This window comes from Carcharhinus amblyrhynchos, chromosome 27 (genome assembly GCF_965287045.1).
Source record: "Carcharhinus amblyrhynchos chromosome 27, sCarAmb.v2.hapA, whole genome shotgun sequence".
NCBI lineage: Eukaryota > Metazoa > Chordata > Chondrichthyes > Carcharhiniformes > Carcharhinidae > Carcharhinus > Carcharhinus amblyrhynchos.
The window spans coordinates 31,657,957-31,678,300 of NC_137350.1; the positions used below are offsets into that span (position 1 = coordinate 31,657,957).

Here is a 20,344-nt window from a genome sequence, read left to right on the forward strand (position 1 = left end):
ATCCCTAGTTTGGCCACATTAGTAAGTAAGTAATTAGATATAGTCCACAAAGGGCCATCGATAGCTCTCTCCATTAGAGACAGACAATTGATTGTAAAGAACTTGTGGGGGTGGGAGGGGAGTCACATGAAACCTGGCAGGGAGACACAGTCGGTATGGTGGGGGTAGGTGGTTTGAATTTGAGCCATTGTCATCATTAAGCGTCACACTGGACCCATATAGCCACCTGAGCGAGATGGTTAGACCCCAAATATTTGAGCATGGGCCTGTCCCCCCATCCAGTTAACACAGGCCGGGGATCCTGATGTGCAAACCTTAATGTCGACTCCGGAGGTTTTTGGGTTTGCGTATTTGGGGAGAGAAGGGATGCGACGGGTTGGGACCTGAAATCCGTTCCCTCGAAGGTAAAAGAAAATGGGCATGAAGGAGGTTTAGCTTTCTCAGAAGAAATAGAGAGGATATGAAAGAGAGAAGAAAAAGGAAATGGAAGAGTTGTGTTCAGATGCCAGAGATTACGGGAGGTCCCTAATTAAAATAAATATATGTAAAGATGAGGATGATCATTAATTTGGGAGTACATTTGTTTGTGGATGAATGACATTTAACCCAGTAGGTGGTGACAGGAATATTACAGGTCTTGTCACACAGACGTAGATTCGCAGTTTGATTTAATAATGAAGAGTGAGGCAATGTTTTCCAAAGGAAGGATATTGTTTGTGCAAAACTTGCAGCAGCTTGTTAGTTGGCATGAAAACCGAGTGGGTGAGAAGGAAATCATCCAGTAAAATTTCTGTAAGAAGACAAGAAAAAAAAAATCATCAGATTAAAAACCTTGCTAACATGTATAAATAAACATTTCATACACAACTCTAACTGTGCGGATCTCGTTGCAGCTAATGACTCTGTGGTGTCCTGATGGCAATGATGTCTAGGAACTGAACGGTAGCCAAAAAAACCGAAAGCCTTGAGGAGCTGAGCTCTCGTGGTGAGGCAGAATACAATTGAGGCACCTCACCCCTCAGGAGCTTCTGCTAACTGGGAGAGCCTTGGCCTACAGCTCCAAACAGGAGCTGTGAATATAGGTACCAACAGGAGTGGTGCAGAAATTCTTGGCAGGTCCAACAAGGGTGTAAGAATCAGCGCTTTGGGTGGTTTTCACCCAAGAGTTTCCAAGCTTCACTTATTTTTTTCACAGATTAATGTCACTGGCATCCACCGCCGCTTCCCCTCCCCATAACAAAAACAGAAAGTGCTGGAAAAACGCGGTAGGCCTGGCAGCTTCAGCGGGGAAAGAAAAAGAGTTAATGTCGCGACTCTAAAATTGCTTTTGCATCAGAACTGGAGAGGAGTAGAAATCTGATGGGTTTTAGAGTCAAAGGCCGGGATTTTCCCTTACGTCTTGCCATGTGAATCGTAGTGGGCAGGAGGGGAGAGGGGCAGCAACGTGGTCAATCCTAAGGTCTGTTGACCTCAGGCGGGATTTTCTAGTTTTAGGGCAAGCGTGGCCAGAAAATCCTGCCTTAGGGTCATACAGATAATACACCATGGAAACAGGCCCTTCAGCCCAACTTGTCCATGCCAACCAGGTTTTCTAAACTGAACTAGTCCCATTTAGAACATAGAACATTACAGCGCAGAACGGGCCCTTCGGCCCACGATGTTGCGCCGACCAGTTAAAAAGCAATGACCCTCTAACCTAAACCAATCCCTTTCCATCCGTAAACCTATCCACAGATCTCTTAAACGCCCCCAAGCTAGGCGCATTTACAACTGCAGCAGGCAGGGCATTCCAATCCCTCACCACCCTCTGGGTAAAGAACCTACCCCTGACATCCGTCCTATAACTACCACCCCTTAATTTAAAGCTATGCCCCCTCGTGCTAGCTTTCTCCATCCGAGGAAAGAGGCTATCACTGTCCACCCTATCTAAACCTCTAATCATCTTATATGTTTCAATAAGGTCCCCTCTTAGCCGCCTTCTTTCTAACGAAAACAACCTCAAATCCCTCAGTCTCTCCTCATAGGACCTCCCCTCCATACCAGGCAACATCCTGGTAAACCTCCTCTGCACCCTCTCCAAAGCCTCCACATCCTTCCTATAATGTGGGGACCAGAACTGCACACAATACTCCAAGTGCGGCCGCACCAGAGTTTTGTACAGTTGCAACATGACGCTGCGGCTCCTAAATTCAATCCCCCTACCAATAAACGCCAAGACACCGTATGCCTTCCTAACAACCCTATCTACTTGATTCCCAACTTTCAGGGATCTATGTACACATACACCCAGATCCCTCTGTTCATCCACACTATTCAGAGTCCTACCGTTAGCCCTATACTCTACACATCTGTTATTTCTGCCAAAGTGAATTACCTCACACTTCTCCGCATTAAACTCCATCCGCCACCTCTCGGCCCAGCTCTGCAACCTGTCCAAGTCTCCCTGTAAACTATGACACCCTTCCTCACTATCTACCACACCTCCGACTTTGGTGTCATCAGCAAATTTACTAATCCACACATCTATACCCTCATCCAGATCATTTATAAAAATTACAAACAGCAGTGGCCCCAAAACAGATCCCTGAGGCACACCACTTGTAACTGAACTCCATGACGAATACTTACCATCAACCACCACCCTCTGTCTCCTATCTGCTAGCCAATTCCTGATCCAATTACCCAAATCACCCTCAATCCCATACATCTGCATTTTCTGCAGAAGCCTTCCATGGTGAACCTTATCAAACGCCTTACTAACGTCCATATAAACCACGTCAACTGCCTTACCCCCATCCACCTCCTTGGTCACTTTCTCAAAGAACTCAATCAGGTTAGTAAGGCACGACCTACCCTCCATAAAACCATGCTGACTATCTCCAATCAATTCATTAATCTCTAAATAACTATAAATCCTATCCCTAATAATTTTTTCTAAAACCTTGCCCACAACAGAAGTAAGACTCACCGGTCTATAATTCCCGGGGAAGTCTCTGTTCCCCTTCTTAAACAGTGGGACAACATTCGCTATCCTCCAATCTTCTGGCACTATACCTGTGACCAACGACGACCTGAAGATCAGAGCCAGAGGCTCTGCAATCGCCTCTCTTGCCTCCCAGAGAATCCTAGGGTAAATCCCGTCCGGCCCAGGGGACTTATCTATTTTCAAACCCTCAAGAATATCTAGCACATCCTCCTTATCAACTGCAATACTGTCCAGTTTACAACCCTGTAACCCAGTGTTCTCCACAGCTACATTTATGTCCCCCTGCGTGAATACCGAAGAGAAATATTGGTTCAATGCCTCTCCAATCTCTTCCGGTTCCACACATAACTTCCCGCTGCTGTCTCTAACTGGCCCAAATCTTGCCCTAACCAACCTTCTGTTCTTAACATATCTATAGAATGCCTTAGGATTCTCCTTAATCCTATCAGCCAAAGTCTTCTCATGTCCTCTTTTAGCCCTTCTTAACTCACTCTTTAACTCCCTCCTAGCCAATCTAAAGCTTTCTAGTGCACTACCTGAGCCCTCAAGTCTCATCCGGACATAAGCCTCCATTTTCTTTTTAACCAGCGAATCAACTTTTTTAGTGCACCACGGTTCCCTAGCTTGACCATTTCCTCCTTGCCTGACAGGGACATACATATCAAGGACTCGCAGTAGCTGCTCCTTGAAAAAACTCCACATTTCGGACGTTCCCAGACCCTGTAGTCTCCTAGTCCAACCTATGCTTCCTAATTCTCTCCTAATAGCCTCATAATTACCCTTCCCCCAGCTAAAACTACTGACCTGAGGTTCATGCCTATCCCTTTCCATCACTAAGGTGAACGTAACCGAATTGTGGTCACTATCACCAAAATGCACACCAACTTCCAAGTCTAGCACCTGGTCTGGCTCGTTTCCCAGCACCAAATCCAATATAGCCTCACCTCTGGTTGGCCTATCTACATACTGAGTCAAAAAACCTTCCTGCATGCTTTGTACAAAAACCGACCCCTCTAATGAGCTAGAGCTATAGCAATTCCAATCAATATTAGTAAAGCTAAAGCCCCCATAACAATTACCCTATTACTTTCACTCCTATCCAGGATCGTCTCCGCAATCCTTTTCTCAACCTCTCTAGAACTTTTAGGAGGTCTATAAAAGACTCCCAACAGGGTGACCCCTCCTCTCCTATTTCTAATCTCAGCCCATACTACCTCAACAGACAAGTCCTCATCAAACTTCCTCTCTGACACTGTGATACAATCCTTGACTAATAATGCTACCCCTCCCCCACTTCTACCTCCATCTCTACTCCGACTGAAGCATTTGAACCCCGGAACTGCATCAGCCATTCCTGACCCTGCTCTATCCATGTCTCTGAAATGGCCACAACATCAAAGTCCCAGGTACTGATCCACGCTGCAAGTTCATCCACTTTATTGTGAATACTCCTCGCATTAAAGTATACGCATTTCAAACCCTGCCCCGCTCCACCCCCACGATGCCGTGCATTGCAGTCCCCATCTATGCCCCCCTCACTTACACCACCGCTACTCAGGATCCCACCCCCTCCTCTGAATCAGTTTAAACCCCCCAGCATAGCCTTTGCAAATTTTCCCCCCAAGATATTGGTTCCCCTCTGATTCAGGTGTAGACCATCACTCTTGTAGAGGTCCCACCTTCCCCAGAATGAGCCCCAATTGCTCAAGAACCTGAACCCCTCCCTCCTGCACCATCCCCTCAGCCACGAGTTCAAACTTTCCCTCTCTCTGTTCCGCTCTAAACTATCCCGTGGCACAGGCAAGAGTCCTGAGATAACCACTCTGTCTAACTTGGCCTTAAGTTTCCACCCCAACTCTATAAATTTCTGCTTAATTTGCCTGCACTTGGCCCACATCCCTGTAAACCTTTCCCATCCATGTACCTGAAATATCTCTTATGTTTTATTCTATGAAGAAGATGTATGTGTGTGTGTGTGTGTGTGTGGTGTATGTGAGGGGTGGTGTTGGGGGGGGTGGGGGGAGGGCAGTAGCAGGTGGAGCAAAATGGGATGTCAGGGATAGGTTGGAGGTCCATAGAGGTTAAACAACAAAGATGTCATGGAAAACAAGACAAACTGAATTGTAATGATAGTTTTAAAGGCTAAAGCAGTTATTAGTAGCACAATAAAGACCAGCGGTGTCCAAAAGCAAAACATGACAACAAGCTGGAACAAGCTGCCAGCGTTGTAGTAGAAGCAAGTAAAATTTTGTCTTTTAAAAAGCATTTAGACAGATACATGGGTAAATTGGGTATGGAGGGATATGGGCCAAATGCGGGCAATTGGGATTATCTTAGGGGTTTCAAAAAAAAGGGCGGCATGGACAAGTTGGACCAAAGGGCCTGTTTCCAATGCTGTAAACCTCTATGACTCTACGAGAACAAGATACAGACTGACACATGGGGAGTGGGGAGAGGTGGGAATTAAAATTACAGAAAGTTGTTGGGCTCGGTGTCAAGTCCAAAAGGTTTGCCAAGTGTCTAATCGGAAGATGAGGTTCTTCTCTCAAATCCCTCACTTGGCTGTCACGCGTTTCTTCAGTTTTGCTGTGGAAGTTTGCACTGTGTAACTGCGAGCGAATATCAAAATGTAATTGTGATCAGCAAGCTGCGTTCGGAGGAGTAAATCCCACAGTGGCTCTTTACAAAGGCAAGTATAGATCAGGGGGGTCATTCATTTCTTGTTACCTCTCCTACTGGGGGAACCTAAGGTTTCTCCCCCTCCCCACACTCACTGTCTGCCCCCTGGCTGATACCACAGTGCTCGTACAGGAATTCATCATTCTACACAGAGGCAAAATTGCCAAATTTAAATTTTGCTTGCACGTATAGAAAAACTCTCCCTGCAGTTGTGGATAATTTATAAATAAAGAAATTTTGGTGGAGGGACATCTGCCTCCCAAGACTTATTACAGTAACCTAATTCAATTGGCTCAGTGATAGGAAATATTATTGCTTCTGATTCAGATGGCCATAGGATTAAACTCCATGCCAATGTAGGGCAGCCAGTCTAACCTGACACTTCAGTGTAATGCTGAGGGAATGCTGCATTATCGGAGAAGCTGTCATTCAGACAAGATTTAAACCAAAGTCCCATCTGGCTATTTCTGGCTGATTTAATTTCAACATCCAATTCAACAGCATAATATGCATTAAAAACAACAGCCTTCTGACCAATAGAATCATAGAATCCCGACTGTGCAGAGGGAGGCCATTCAGCCCATCGACCCTGCACTGACAACAATCCCACAGGCGGCACAGTGGTTAGCACTGCTGTCTCACAGCGCCAGGGGCCCGGATTTAAATCTGGCCTCGAGTCACTGTCTGTGTGGAGGTTGCACATTCTCCCCGTGTCTGCGTGGGTTTCCTCCGGGTGCTCCGGTTTCCTTCCACACTCCACAAAGTTGTGCAGGTTAGGTTGATTGGCCATGCTAAATTGATCCTGGTTTTAGGGGATTAGCAGGATAAACGTTTGGGGTTACGAGGATAGGGTGGGATTGTTGTCGGTGCAGGCTTGATGGGCCGAATGGTCTCTTTCTGCATTGCAGGGATTCAATGAAATGCTGTGAAAACCTGAAAATCCCACCTGAGGTTAACAGACCTTTGCGTGGTCCGCCCCCTCCCCCACCCGCCTGCTACGATTCCCAGCAATTCTTGGAAAAAGTCCAGTTCCAGTCTTTTCCCTATACAAATTTCTATTTATCTAAGTGGCGCCTCTTCCAGGAAGACTTGTGTTTCTAAAGTGACTTTCACAACCTCAGAGCACTCCGGAGCATTTTACAGCCAATTAAATACTTTCGAAGCACAGGCACTGTTTCCTATATTACAAAATTTCAAAAATACGTCATTCGCTGTAGAACATCCTCTTACTATATAAGGCGCTACATAAAGGCAAGACTATTCAGCATGCTATAGTTCAATTGTCCCCACATCTGCCTTAAAACCACTGGATACAAACACCCCACCAGATGCCACATCTTTTTAAAATTCATTTATGGGATGTGGGTGTCGCTGGCTAGACCAGCGTTTATTGCCCATCCCTAATTGCCCTTGACAAGGTGCTGGTTGAGCTGCCTTCTTGATATGCTGCAGTCACTGAGGTGACGGTCCACCCACAGTGCTGTTAGGAACAGAGTTCCAGATGTTTAAAAGCTTATTTATTGGTGTCACAAGTAGGCTTACATTCACACTGCAATAAAGTTACTGTGAAAATCCCCTAATCGCCAAACTCCGGCAGTTGTTTGGGTACACTGATGGAGAGTGTAGCACGGCCAATGCGCCTCATCAGCACATCTTTCATACCGTGGGAGGAAACCGGAGCGCCCGGAGGAAGGCCACGCAGACACGGGAAGAATGTGCAGATTCCGCACAGACAGTAGACCAAGCTGGGAATCGAATCTGGGTCCCTGGCACTGAGAGGCAGTAGTACTAACCACTGTGCCACTGCGTGCCCCAGGTGCATCCTAAGAGCAGGAAAATGGGGTTAGTGTGTCTTTAGTGGTAGATATTGTTAGTGTTGATTCAGTGAGCTGAAGGACCTTTTCTGCACTGGATGACTCCATAAATCAATGACTCTAAGGAACCTTGGTGAGTTCCTGCAGTGCAACTTTAGTTTGGAATACACATAAGCTAACTGTAAACTGCGCAAGTCTTGTACAGCACCACTAAACATTTTGCGTCGGGGATTGTGACAGGTAAAAAAAAAATTAGTAGCGTCACACAATAAAAATGTTGTGGTTGCAACCTACTTCTTTCACTGAGGTGTATCACAGGAAACATCTGTCTTCATTTTACACACAGAATTCAAGCCAGTATCAAAACAGCATTGTTTTTCTCTGACCAGGCAATCACTTAATTGCAAGATAAGATTCCATGAATACACGAAGTGAAAATCATTTACCAGGAATATAAACACACCTATTCAATGGCCTCCGCATATTGGGTTCCCTGTTCACAGGAGTGAATACAGAGGCACAGTGATGGGATTTGGGCATCACTGGAAACGCCAATATTTGTTCCCCATCACCTAATTGTCCTTGAACTGAGTGCTTTACTAGACCATTTCAGAGGGCAGCTAAGAGTCATCCACTGATCTGGAGTCAGATGTAGGCCAGACCAGGTAACGAGAGAATCCCTACAATGAGAAGGGGACCGTTCAGCCCATCGAGTCTGCACCAACAACAATCCCACCCAAGCCTTATAAAAGAAACAGCACATAATTACCCCGCTAATCTCTCTAAGCTACGCATCTCAAAACATTAAGGGGCAATTTAACATGGCCAATGCACCTAACCCACACATCTTTGGACTGTAGGAGGAAACCAAAGCACCCGGAGGACATAGGGAGAATGTGTAAACTCCACACAAGCAGGATTTCCTTTCCTAATGTATATTAGTGAACGAGGTAGCCTTTTACAACAATTGATGATTCTTTTGTGATTACCATTACTGAGACGAGCTTTCAATTCCAGATTTTTAAAATTAATTTAGTTCAAATCCACCAATATTTGGACTCACATACCCAGAGCATTAATCTGGGCCTCTCGGATTACTAGTCCAGTGACATTATCACAACGCCACATCACTCCCACGGAATAAGATTTTAAGTAAATATTTTTGGACAAACACCGGCAACCATGAGACATTTAGAAATATTCTAGTACAGTTTTGGGCACTATCCTGTAACGGGTGGCATGGTGGCACAGTGGTTAGCATTGCAGCCTCACAGCGCCAGGGACTGGGTTCGATTCCCGGTTTGGGTCGCTGTCTTCCTCTGGATGCACCGGTTTCCTCCCACATTCTGAATGATGTGCTGGTTGGGTGCTTTGACCTGAACAGGCGCTGAAGGGTGGTGACTAGGGGAGTTTCACCAACTTCATTGGTGTTAACGTGACCCATATTTGTGACTAATAAACTTTACAGTGTCAACAATAACTCAACTCATAGCAGGTCTGTCTCAAAAGGGCGTATGTTCAAGTCCCACTCCAGGAACCTGAGCAAAAGAACTCCAGAATTGAGAGAGTGTTGTCAGAGATGGTGGCCGGAATGCTACCACCTTGCTCGCCACGGAATTGGAGCTGGCGAGTGTCTTGGATTGAGATGTCCATTGGCCTCAGGCGGAATTTTACCACCTTGTCCAAGTGATGTCATAAAATCCTGCCGAGCATCTTTTGGATGGGACATTAAAGCAAGGCTCTGTCTGCATTCCCTGGTGGGTTTAAAAAAGCCCATTATTGCGAAGAAGAGCAGAAGAGATACCCCCACCCCCAGGCCAAGTGGTTAGCACTGTTGCCTCACAGTGCCAGAGACCCGGGTTCGATTCCCGGCTTGGGTCACTGTCTGTGTGGAACCTGCATGTTCTCCCCATATCTGCATGGGTTTCCTCTGGGTGCTCCGGTTTCCTCCCGCCATCCGAAAGACGAACTGGTTAGGGGCGAACAAGCGCTGAAGTGTGGTGACTAGGGGAATTTCACAGTAACTTCATTGAAGTGTTAGTGTAAGCCTTACTTGTGACTAATAAATAAACTTTATCTTTAACTCTCAGCCAACATACTAAAACTCAGATTATGTGGTCATTATGACCTTGTTGTGATGCCCTAGTGCATGTTTTTTCTGTTGAAAATTAGGCACGGAAATCTTGCTCAAGATCAAAGAGGTGCAATAGGGCAAAGTCGCTGTCTTAGACCTTCCAGCCATAGTGAACTGAGGGTGTGGGAGATCTAGAGTACCAGCAACATTAGACACTATTAGGTACAGTCGACTTAGGTACAAACAGTGCTAGACACTACGAGTATTCAATCTTACAAACTTTAATTACTTGTGCACAAGGAGAAACAGACTTGCAGCCCTCTGCAGAGTGTTTCTGAAGTTACGTACAAACAATCTGGCAATTATAGTTAATTACAGCAGATGAGAAACAAGTAATTTTTCTAATCCTTTACTTGCACACTTATTCACCAATCGTACCCTAGTTTTTCACCCTTTCTTGTGCAGTGAAAACTGTCTCCTGCTAATCCTTCATTTGCATAGCATCCTGCCTTTGCATTCATTATGAAAAACTCTGATTTTTCTCATCCTCTGGTGAAGGCCGAAAAACGCAATGTTTACAGGATTTATGCAGCTGAAGATTAGCCACTTGTGCTAAATACACAAGCACTGATTCCACAGAAGGCCTGTATGCTGATAAGCATTTTCCATTGCTTGACAAAGATTTGTGGACTTTAATTTTAACAATTTAACTTCCACAAGGGGAGTGGAACTGTATAGCGTACCACCCCTCCTCCCTGGTTGGATTGAATGTGTATGGTGAATACTACATGTATCACAATTGAAGCACCTCAGAGCACAACCTGATCTATGTAGACAACTTAAATACCTTTTCAAAATGGTTATTTCAAATGGTGCAATGTCTGTAATGTTTCTTTGACTGTATTTCGATTTGATTTATTACATATATTAACATACAGTGAAAAGTATTGCTTTTTGCATGCAATACAAAGCATACTGTTCATAGGGAAGGAAGCAAGAGAGTGCAGAATGTAGTGTTACAGTCACACTTAGGGCGTAGAGAAAGATCAATTTAACGCAAGTTAGATCCATTCAAAAGTCTGACAGGAGCAGGGAAGAAGCTGTTCTTGAGTTGGTTGGTTCATGACCTCAGACTCAGAAGCACCTTGGAGGGCAGCTTGATGTATGTAGAAAACCTAAATACCATTGCATTTAGTGTGATGGCCATTTTGAAATTTTTGTACCCATAAGACATAGGAACAGAATGAGGCCACTCAGCCCATCGAGTCTGCTCTGCCATACAATCATGGCTGAAATTTTTTTCTTCTAACAGATGTTGTACGTTCACCACTCCAGGGCTAAGGAAATTTTGTCGGCGATATCACATTTTAGATGAGGCATTAAAGTGAGGCCCTGTCTGCATTCTCTGGTGGGTTTATGCGATCCCAGTCGCAAGAAGGACAGCAGAGGAGATACCCCGCCCCCCACCCCCCCCCACTCCCCCACCCCACATCCCCTCAACTAACACACTAAAACCTTTACGGATAAAGTATAATTTTGCAAAAAGAAAATGTCCAAACCAAGGTGATGAGAAATCCAACAACGTGGTGTTCCTGTTCTCCAATTAGGTTGCTCACACCCTCTTCCCACAGGGAGACATCTCAGTCATTTAAGTCCAATGTCCTTAGGCAGAGGCTGGTAACAGGCAAACCTGAAGAGTGAGTGTTTTGTCATCTTGCTCTTATTGAGGCATGGGCAGATGGCGGGTTCTACTGGACGGTTAGTCCAGCTGGTGAAGGGGCACAACGTGAACTGCAACTGCCTATTTTTGCTGCAGGCCCATCCATCATGGCAGATACAGAACTCCTGTTCATGTTACCACCTATATCGTCCTTGGACGCCACCTATATCGTCCAGCACTTGGCAACACGGGTTATTGTGCATGGGAAGATGAGGACAAAATGATCCTCCCCTGGACGGGATTGACGTAGGTGCAGCGTCAAACTACATCGAGTGGTTACCTTGATCTGTCAGCTCCTGTGGCATTTCTGATTCAACCTGGTTAGCAAGCTCATTAAAATAGTGTGGAATAATGATGGGTGGGTGGGCAGAGGAAATGAGAACGGCAAGAACACAACTGAAGGTTCCGGATGATGCAACAACGAGTGTGACTGTTTTAAACAAGTTTTTTTAAACTTTGGAATTTTATTAGTGTCTACTTCCTTCCAAGTTAGGGAACTTTTCTCATTTCCCCTGCTCCCTCCCTTCTTTTACTGGAGTTAACGATTTGTTAAGGATACGGTTGACTTAGGGTAGCACAGTGGTTAGCACTGCTGCCTCACAGCTCCATGGACCTGGGTTTGATTCCTAGCTTGGGTCACTGTCTGCGTGGAATCTGCACATTCTTCCCATATCTGCATATGGGGTTGCCTCTGGGAGCTCTGGTTTCCTCCCACAGTCCAAACATGTGTGGGTTACATGCATTGGCCAGGCTAAATTGCCCTTTCTACGCCAGGATGCGTGGGTTAGAGGGATTAGCAGTGTAAGTAGATGGGGTTATAGGGATAAGGCCTGGGTGGGATTGTTGGTGCAGACTCGATGGGCCGAATGACCTCCTTCTGCACTGTAGGGATTCTATGATTCCTTGACTACGCTGGCTTTCTCCCAGTACCTTGTCCTACTAATCAAGGCACTGACGTTAATAACTATTTGTTTGTAGTGCATTCCTTTCCAGTGTTCATGTGCTTGTTAATTTCAATAAGGATTACTGGATCCCTGCGGAACACAGAAATGTTGAGGCCAATGGAGAAACCTGCCTTGCTGTCACCTCCCTTTCACTCAAACGTGCAATTTCCTCTTTCATTTCTCCAAACTTCTTTTCGCCTTGGGTTGAGCATCTTTATTGTCCGAGAGCTTGGCCAGGATCCAGACAGGAGAATCCCAAGAGAGCAATGAAAGGGCATCTTATACAAGTCCACAAAGCATCCCTGAAGAGGTCAAACATACCAGCTTATTCACGGGAGACTCTGGCTTTTGGCTAACCAAAATGGGGAACACTCATTTGGGAAGGTGCCAAACACAATGGAATACTGTGCACAGTTCTGGTCACCCTATTATAGAAAGGATATTATTAAACTGGAAAGAGTGCAGAAAAAATTTACTCAGATGCTACCAGGACTTGATGGCTTCAATTATAAGGAAAGGCTGGATAGACTGGGACTTTTTTCTCTGGAGCATAGGAGGCTGAGGGGCAATCTTATAGCGGTCTATAAAATAATGAGGGGCATAGGGTCAGCTAGATAGTCAATATCTGTTCCCACAGGCAGGGGAATCTAAAACTAGAGGGCATAGGTTTAAGGTGAGAGAGGAGAGATACAAAAGGTTCCAGAGGGGCAATTTTTATAACACAGAGGTAAGTGTCTGGAACAAATTGCCAAAGGTAGTAGTAGGGGCAGGTACGATTTTGTCTTTTAAAGAGCCTTTAGACAGTTACATGGTATGATGGGTATAGAGGGATATGGGCCAAATGTTGGCAATTGGGACTAACTTAACGGTTTAAAAAAAAGATAGTATGGACAGCTTGGGCCAAAGGGCCTGTTTCCATGCTGTAAACCCCTATGACTCTGACAATGACAGAATGCACCAAAATCACCCTAATTTGGCACCAGATGTTACTGGGGACCAGGTGTAAGATTATTACAGCTATTAGAAAAGGGCAAAATTTAATCCCATTATCCTTTCAACTCAAGCTTTTGAATCATAGAATGACACAGCACAGTGAAAGGCTGCTCTGCCCATTATTCCTGTACCAAAATCAATGGACTTTTGCAATGGTTCTTCCCCCCATACTCCCACTGTCCCCTCCCCAAACCTGCTAGGATCCCCGTGGTGGGCAGAAAATTTCCCCCTTCATTGTGAACATGAAGAGGTGAAGTCGAGGCATTGGAGGGAATGCAAAAACCCCCAAACAACCCACCTACCCTTCAAGCACCAACTGCTCCGCGTGTGTGTAAGTGTATCAGAGTAAATATGGTGTCTTACACACGGGTCTGGTGATATTTACATCTAATTTACTATGACTGAACCTCATCTGTATAATAAGGCTACGTTTACTGGCATAAACCATTACTCACCAGCTCTCAATGAACTATTCGTAAATGATGTGACTATTATATGATTTTTATACACGTCCTCATATATACATACTTGTTGTGACCTGTTCTCTGAGGAATGGATTAAATTTCCACTTCATCATCAGTATGATGTCAATTGAAGTTCATCGTAGGGAAAGACAAGTGCTTCTTGGTTCCAAGAATAAGAAGGCCACCCCTTGGAAATTAAGTGAGGCGACACGGTGGCACAGTGGTTAGCACTGCGGCCTCACAGCGCCAGGGAACCGGGTTCGATTCCCGGCTTTGGGTCACTGTCTGTGTGGAATCTGCACACTCTCCCCATGTCTGCATGGGTTTCCTCCGGATGCTCCGGTTTCCTCCCACAGTCTGAAAGATTAGATGCACTGGCCATTGCTAAATTCACCTTCAGTGGTACCTGAGCAGGCGCTGGAGTGAGGCGACTAGGGGGATTTTCAGGGTAACTTCATTGCAGTGTTAATATAAGCCTACGTGTGACACTAATAAAATTTCAAACTTTCTAGTGGATTTTGTTGCAGGCTAATAAAGGAGGAATATGTCACAAAAATCGCAACAAAATAAGTCTATAATTAGAAACTACTTTGTAGGTGGCGTCTATGGGAGCAGGAAGGGAGGTTGTATAAATATATAGTGGAATGTTAAAACAGCCTCCAACGTAATGGGATATACTGCAAATCTGCAACATACTGTTGCCACTATTCCATTTGCTGTTTAATCAATCTGGCAGTTTATCAGCCTAATACAGTGTTTATTCTTTACCTTTCCAAAGTCAAGAAAGATCAAAAGGGGTAACGCGATACGGTTGGAAAGTGATGAGACCGTGACCACAGCCAAATTACCGAGACAATGAGCAGGTAAATAAATGCACAATCTATTATGCACTCAGCCCCAGAAAAATATTGGGACGAAAACCCCCAAAATCCTGACAATGGTGGAATTGAAAGGTCGAACATTTACTCAGAGATCAACAACCTGTTCAAACATAGCACAGGGCAAACAGCAGCATTTAAAATGTTTGCACATGCTCAGAAAAAACAGATAAAGAGATACAATTCAGCTGTACGGCTACATAGGGAAGAAGCAAAGGAATGCAGGGAGCAGCGAGAGACACTGAAACAGGACCCTGCAAAGGATGAATGAGGCAAAGGGGTACCGAAACATTGAGGGGCGAGGGGGAGGAAGAATCTGTGTCTGATTAAAAGAATCACAGGGTGCGATACTCTGTCATGGGGCAGCACGGTAGCTCAGTGGTTAGCACTGCTGCCTCACGGTGCCAGGAACCCAGGTTCAATTCCCGGTTTGGGCACTGTCCGTGTGGAGTTTGCACAATCTCCTCGTGTCTACATGGGTTTCCTTTGTGTGCTTCCTTCCCACATTCTAAAAGACGTGCAGGTTAGGTGCATTGATCCGAACAGGCCCCGGAGTGTGGTGACAAGGGGAATTTCACGCTAACTTCACTGCAGTGTTAATGTTAGCCTTACTTGTGACGAATAAACGAACTATAAAAGGAAAAGGTTCTCAGTGCTGATCAAGCGAGAAAACAGGAGAGGTTTTGGCAAGTTTGGAATTGCAGTTTTATGGCGCTTAATGCAAAACCGATGCCAGTGGGCACTGCCAGGCTGACCCTGCCCCATGGGCACTGTCCCAACCATCCAATGAGTTTCAATCCTCCCAGTGAGCCCATCATGTCTGGTCTCTGCTGGTGGAATCCTTCCATGATTCTTGTCGGAAGATCCTCACCCGGCGAGGTGGTTAAGGGAGGGTCCCGAGATCATGCTAAACATGTCATTAATACTTAAATCAGCTTCGAGCCAGGGCCAGTACACACGGGGGAGGCGGGAAACTCTGTGCATTTCTCGATTTTCACCTCCTGCCCAATCTTACCACCTTGCCACGCATAAAGTCGGGTGGGACAATGTCGTAAGATCACGCCACCAGTGTGGATTCTAAAGGGAAGATCAGGCATAACAGGATCGACTCAAAATCTGTATCTCGTCTGGTCAACATGTGACTACAGACCCTTCGCAATGTGGTTGACTCTTAACCACCCTCTGAAATGGTCCAGCAAGCCACCCTGTTCATGGGCAATTAGGGATGGGCAACAAATGCTGGCAACGAGCAGGATATGCTGATAAGATTGGGATTGGCTTCAACTTGTGTCTCTGAAAGGCTTTTTTGACAGCAGGAGCAAGGCAAGAGGGTGGGTGCAGTTCTGAGGTGAGCAAAAGAGTGAATTGGAGGAGGTTATGCAACAATTTGCATGCCCAACTCAAGGAAGCTTTCTTTTTATTCATTCGTGGGACATGGGCATCGCTGGCTGGCCAGCATTCATTGTCCATCGCGAGTTGCCCAAGGGCAGTTGAGTGTCAACCACATTGCTGTGGCTCTGGAGGCACGGACCAGGTAAGGACGGCAGATTTCCTTCATTAAAAGATATTAGTGAAGCAGATGGGTTTTTCCCGAAATCGACAATGGTTTCATGGTCATCAGTAGATTCTTAATTCCAGATTGTTTTATTATTGAAATCAAATTCCACCGCTTGCCGTGGCGGGATTCGAACCCGGGTCCTCAGAACATTAGCTGAATTTCTACGATATTACCACTAGGCCATTGCCTCCCCTTAGCTGTGGGCAGACGAATCACAAGTTTCAGGCCATCGTTCAGTACCTCAGGCTCAGCTCAGATTGGGTTACCCATGCTGATCAGAGGCCCCCTTGCCTAACTGCTTCACAGCCACATCAAGCTGTGTCAGCTTTTTACCCCCATTATTAACACCATAATAGGAGACTAGGACTAGTTATCGGACTTAAAGGATTTATTCTGGCTAGACTTTAATAAGTTAATGAACAGCTATCGTCTTAACATTTACGATGGTGACAATGGAGAGTCTGGGGCTGCACAATTAAAATAAATAGACACTCCTCATTATTATCCATGTAACAGAACAGTCTCCCAGAGGATGAAGCAAGAACAAATCTTGGCAATGAAACACACATTTGATTTAACAAGTAGAAAACCGAATTGGACATGAAGAGGGTTTGATGGAATGCATGAAAGTGCTTATTACCTACTGCTGAAAAAAAAATACTTGCACATTTTCTCTTGATAATGGATAGAGAGAAATGGGTCAAAAGCAACATATTTCTTCACTTTCAAATGATTTATTGCCAAGATCATTAAAAACACCCACTAAGTGCACAGAAAAGCTTATTTTTTCCCTGGAAATTAGTTTTGTTTTATTGCCACAGGAAAGCCTTCCATTTTAAGAAAGTCCATTAAACCCATTCCTTTGACAAACCACATATGATCAGTCCTTTTATTAACACATTTATCCAGTCTTCTAAGTGAGGTTAGGTAAATTGGCTCCGTGTTTCCGACATTATTACACTTCAAAAGTGGTTCGTTGACTGCAAAGCACTTTGGAACATCCTGAGGTCACGAAAGGCATTGTGCAAAAGGATGTCTTTCTTTATCCTTTTTCGGAACTATTGATGATACGGCCAAGAAACAAAACTGATGCAGAATGTCTCCCTGAACCCCACGCTAACTTGGCAGAACACCATTCTAATTGTACCATCTGCTTTCTTCTAACTTGGTCAAGCCCATTCCAAAGAAGGCATTGCCAAACTCCGACATTAAGAGGGACAATGCCCAGTCCAATGACAGGAAATTCTCTGTGTTAAATTAACAACAACACATGGGATTTCCAATGTGGCCCCGCAGGCGAGATCCTCTGGTTCTGACCCTTACCTGCTGGGGGTTCCCCAGTGGCAGAGGGTACGAACAACATGAAACCACTTTGCCACGGTGGGAGCGAAAGATCTTGCCGCCAGCCAGTGGCAGGACACCTCCATTGTTTGATTGATTGATGGGTTTTTGATAAGAGAGGGGATTAAGGGTTATGGAGAGAGGGCGGGAAAGTGGAACTGAGCAGCGACAGATCAGCCATGATCTTATTGAATGGCGGGGCAGGCTCGAAGAGCTAGATGGCCTACTCCTGCTCCTATTTCTTATGTTCTTATTGTCTCAAAGCATGGCGTGAGGAGGATGCGAAAATCCCACCCAACATTTAAATTTGAAATTATTTACTTGAACAATGAGAAACCTACCAGAAAAAAAACAATAGATACACTACAAAAAGGACACATAGGCTGGAACCTTCTGGTCCCACCAACAGTGAACCCCCCCCCCCCACCCCCCGTGATGGGGTGAGGGGCCATAAACCCTGTTGACAGCAAAGGGAATATTAGAAAGACGTCATGTCTCAGCACAGGCATGGTGGGCCATGGAGCCTGGTCCTGTGCTGCAGTGTTCTTTGTCCCTCTTCGAGTGTGCCGGGAGCAGCCTGGGTTTACCTGCTGATCTCCATAGGTCTTCCCAAGCAGTGATAAAATACCAGTGGAGACAGGTGGAGGCCATTAAGTAGCTCAAATGACTTCAGTCAAGCCATTGGCCATCTTCCCCACCACTGGCATGGTGGTGGGAACACCTGGGTTATATCACCCACTGACTTGCACATTTTGCCAGCCATTGTGCCACCCAGACCAAAGATGTGCGGATTAGGTTGGTTGGCCTTGCCAAATTGATCCTGAAGGGGGGAACTTTCCCATCCCACCCGCCAAGGGGATCGTAGCGAGTGGAGGGCGGGGGGTTGGTCTACGCAAAGGTCCATTGACCTCGGGCGGGATTGGAGCGAGCGCCCTTAGTGTCAGGGGGTAAATACATGGGGTTATGGGGGTAGGACCTGGGTGGGACTGTTGTCAGTGGGGGCTCGATGGGTCTTCTGCACTATAGGGATTCTATGATTCTCGCCCATCCCTGAAGAGCTGGTAAAATTCAACCCATCATCTTGCTTTTAAACAAGAATTTACCTTCAAAATTGGTAGTTTTCACACAGACAGCGCTACTGAGCGACGATTATTTACTCAAGTCAATGCACTACCTGATGGAAGAAACAGGCTAAAGCAGTCACTTGGCACTTTATATCAGCCAGGCTGCTTGGCACAATACAGGACCACAGTGATCCTCAGTGCCTGCTTAATCCTTCCCCAACTCCAGCAATGGACTTGCTGCTGTGTCCAGGTTAACGCGCACACTGAAATAGCTAAGCGTGTCCTTTTTTGCTCTGTCGTGCATTGGATTTACGCCAGCTCTTTTGCTGCACTGACAATACCTTCGAGCAGGTGTTATTCACATGATGTGGGCTACAAAGCAAGAGCAAAATGTGCATGTGTCCACCTTTAATTGGAGAGTGCTGAACCCTAAAAGAGAATAGTTAACCCAAAGTCTGTGGCCTAACAGGGCTGATCAGATGCATCTGCCATGCTGAATTCTCCCTCACTGTACCCAAACAGGCACCAGCGTATGGCGACTAGGGGATTTTCACAGTAACTTAGTTGCAGTGTTAATGTAAGCCTATTGTCACAATAATAAACAAACCTTTTCCCTGGAATTCTACTGCCCCATCTGTCACGGAATCAGAGTGAGTAAGGGGTGGACAATGAAAACATCCACTAACCTCAGGCGGGATTCTCCAGTCTCACTTGAGTGAGGCAGTAAAATCCCGCCCACTATCACATCAGGAACTTTGAGAGATCAGCTGTGACCTAAGTGAATGGCAGAGTGGGCTCGATTCGCTGAAAGACATGGGGGGAAGATTCTACCAAAAAATTCTAAGTGTCGAATTTGTGTCAAAACCGGAGTAAATCATGCTTTTTTTTCCAGCGGGAGTTTAAAAATGAATCTCCGTGCACCTCAGAACGTGCCAGTGTGAATCTGTTCCTGCTGGAGAAACCAGCAGCATAGCACTGAGTGGCCACTGCGCATACCTTGATCTGTCAGCACATGGCCAATTTAGCATGGCCAATCCACCCAACCCACATATCTTTGGACACTAAGTGGCAATTTAGCATGGTCAATCCACCTAACCTATACATCTTGGGACACTAAGGGGCAATTTAACATGGCAAATCCACCCAACCTGTACACCTTTCGGCACTAAGGCAATTAGAACATAGAACAGTACAGCACAGTACAGGCCCTTCGGCCCTCAATGTTGTGCCGAGCTATGTCCAAACCCAAGATCAAGCTATCCCACTCCCTATCATTCTGGTGTGTTCCATGTGCCTGTCCAATAACCGCTTGAAAGTTCTTAAAGTGTCTAACTCCACTATCACAGCAGGCAGTGTATTCCACACCCCAACCACTCTCTGAGTGAAGAATCTATCTCAGACATCCCTCCTATATCTCCCACCCTGAATCTTATAGTTACGCCCCCTAGTAACAGCCACATCCACTCGAGGGAATAGTCTCTGCACATCCACTCTATCTATTCCCCTCATCATCTAATAAACCACTGTTAAGTCACCTCTCATTCTCCTCCGCTTTAAAGAGAAAAGCCCCAGCTCCCTCAAGCTTTCCTCATAAGACCTACCCTCCAAACCAGGCAACATCCTGGTAAATCTCCTCTGCACTCTCTCCAATGCTTCCACATTCTTCTTATAGTGAGGTGACCAGAACTGCACACAATATTCCAAATGTGGTCTCACCAACATCCGGTATAGTTGCATCATAACCCCATGGCTCTCAAACTCAAACCCCCTGTTAATAAATGCTAACACACTATAAGCCTTCCTCATGGATCTATCCACTTGAGTGGCAA

The 20,344-nt window shown here is 45.6% G+C and overlaps 1 protein-coding gene across 2 annotated transcripts in view; it reads right to left on the reverse strand.

Annotated features, from left to right (window-relative positions):
• Positions 1 to 20,344, reverse strand: part of rapgefl1 (Rap guanine nucleotide exchange factor (GEF)-like 1) — a 113,357-nt gene that overhangs the window by 50,118 nt on the left and 42,895 nt on the right. For both annotated transcript variants that reach the window (XM_080213687.1, XM_080213686.1), the window contains exon 3: positions 712 to 790. In XM_080213687.1, the coding sequence (XP_080069813.1) occupies positions 712 to 790 (79 nt within the window). The remainder of the gene's footprint in view (positions 1 to 711; positions 791 to 20,344) is intronic.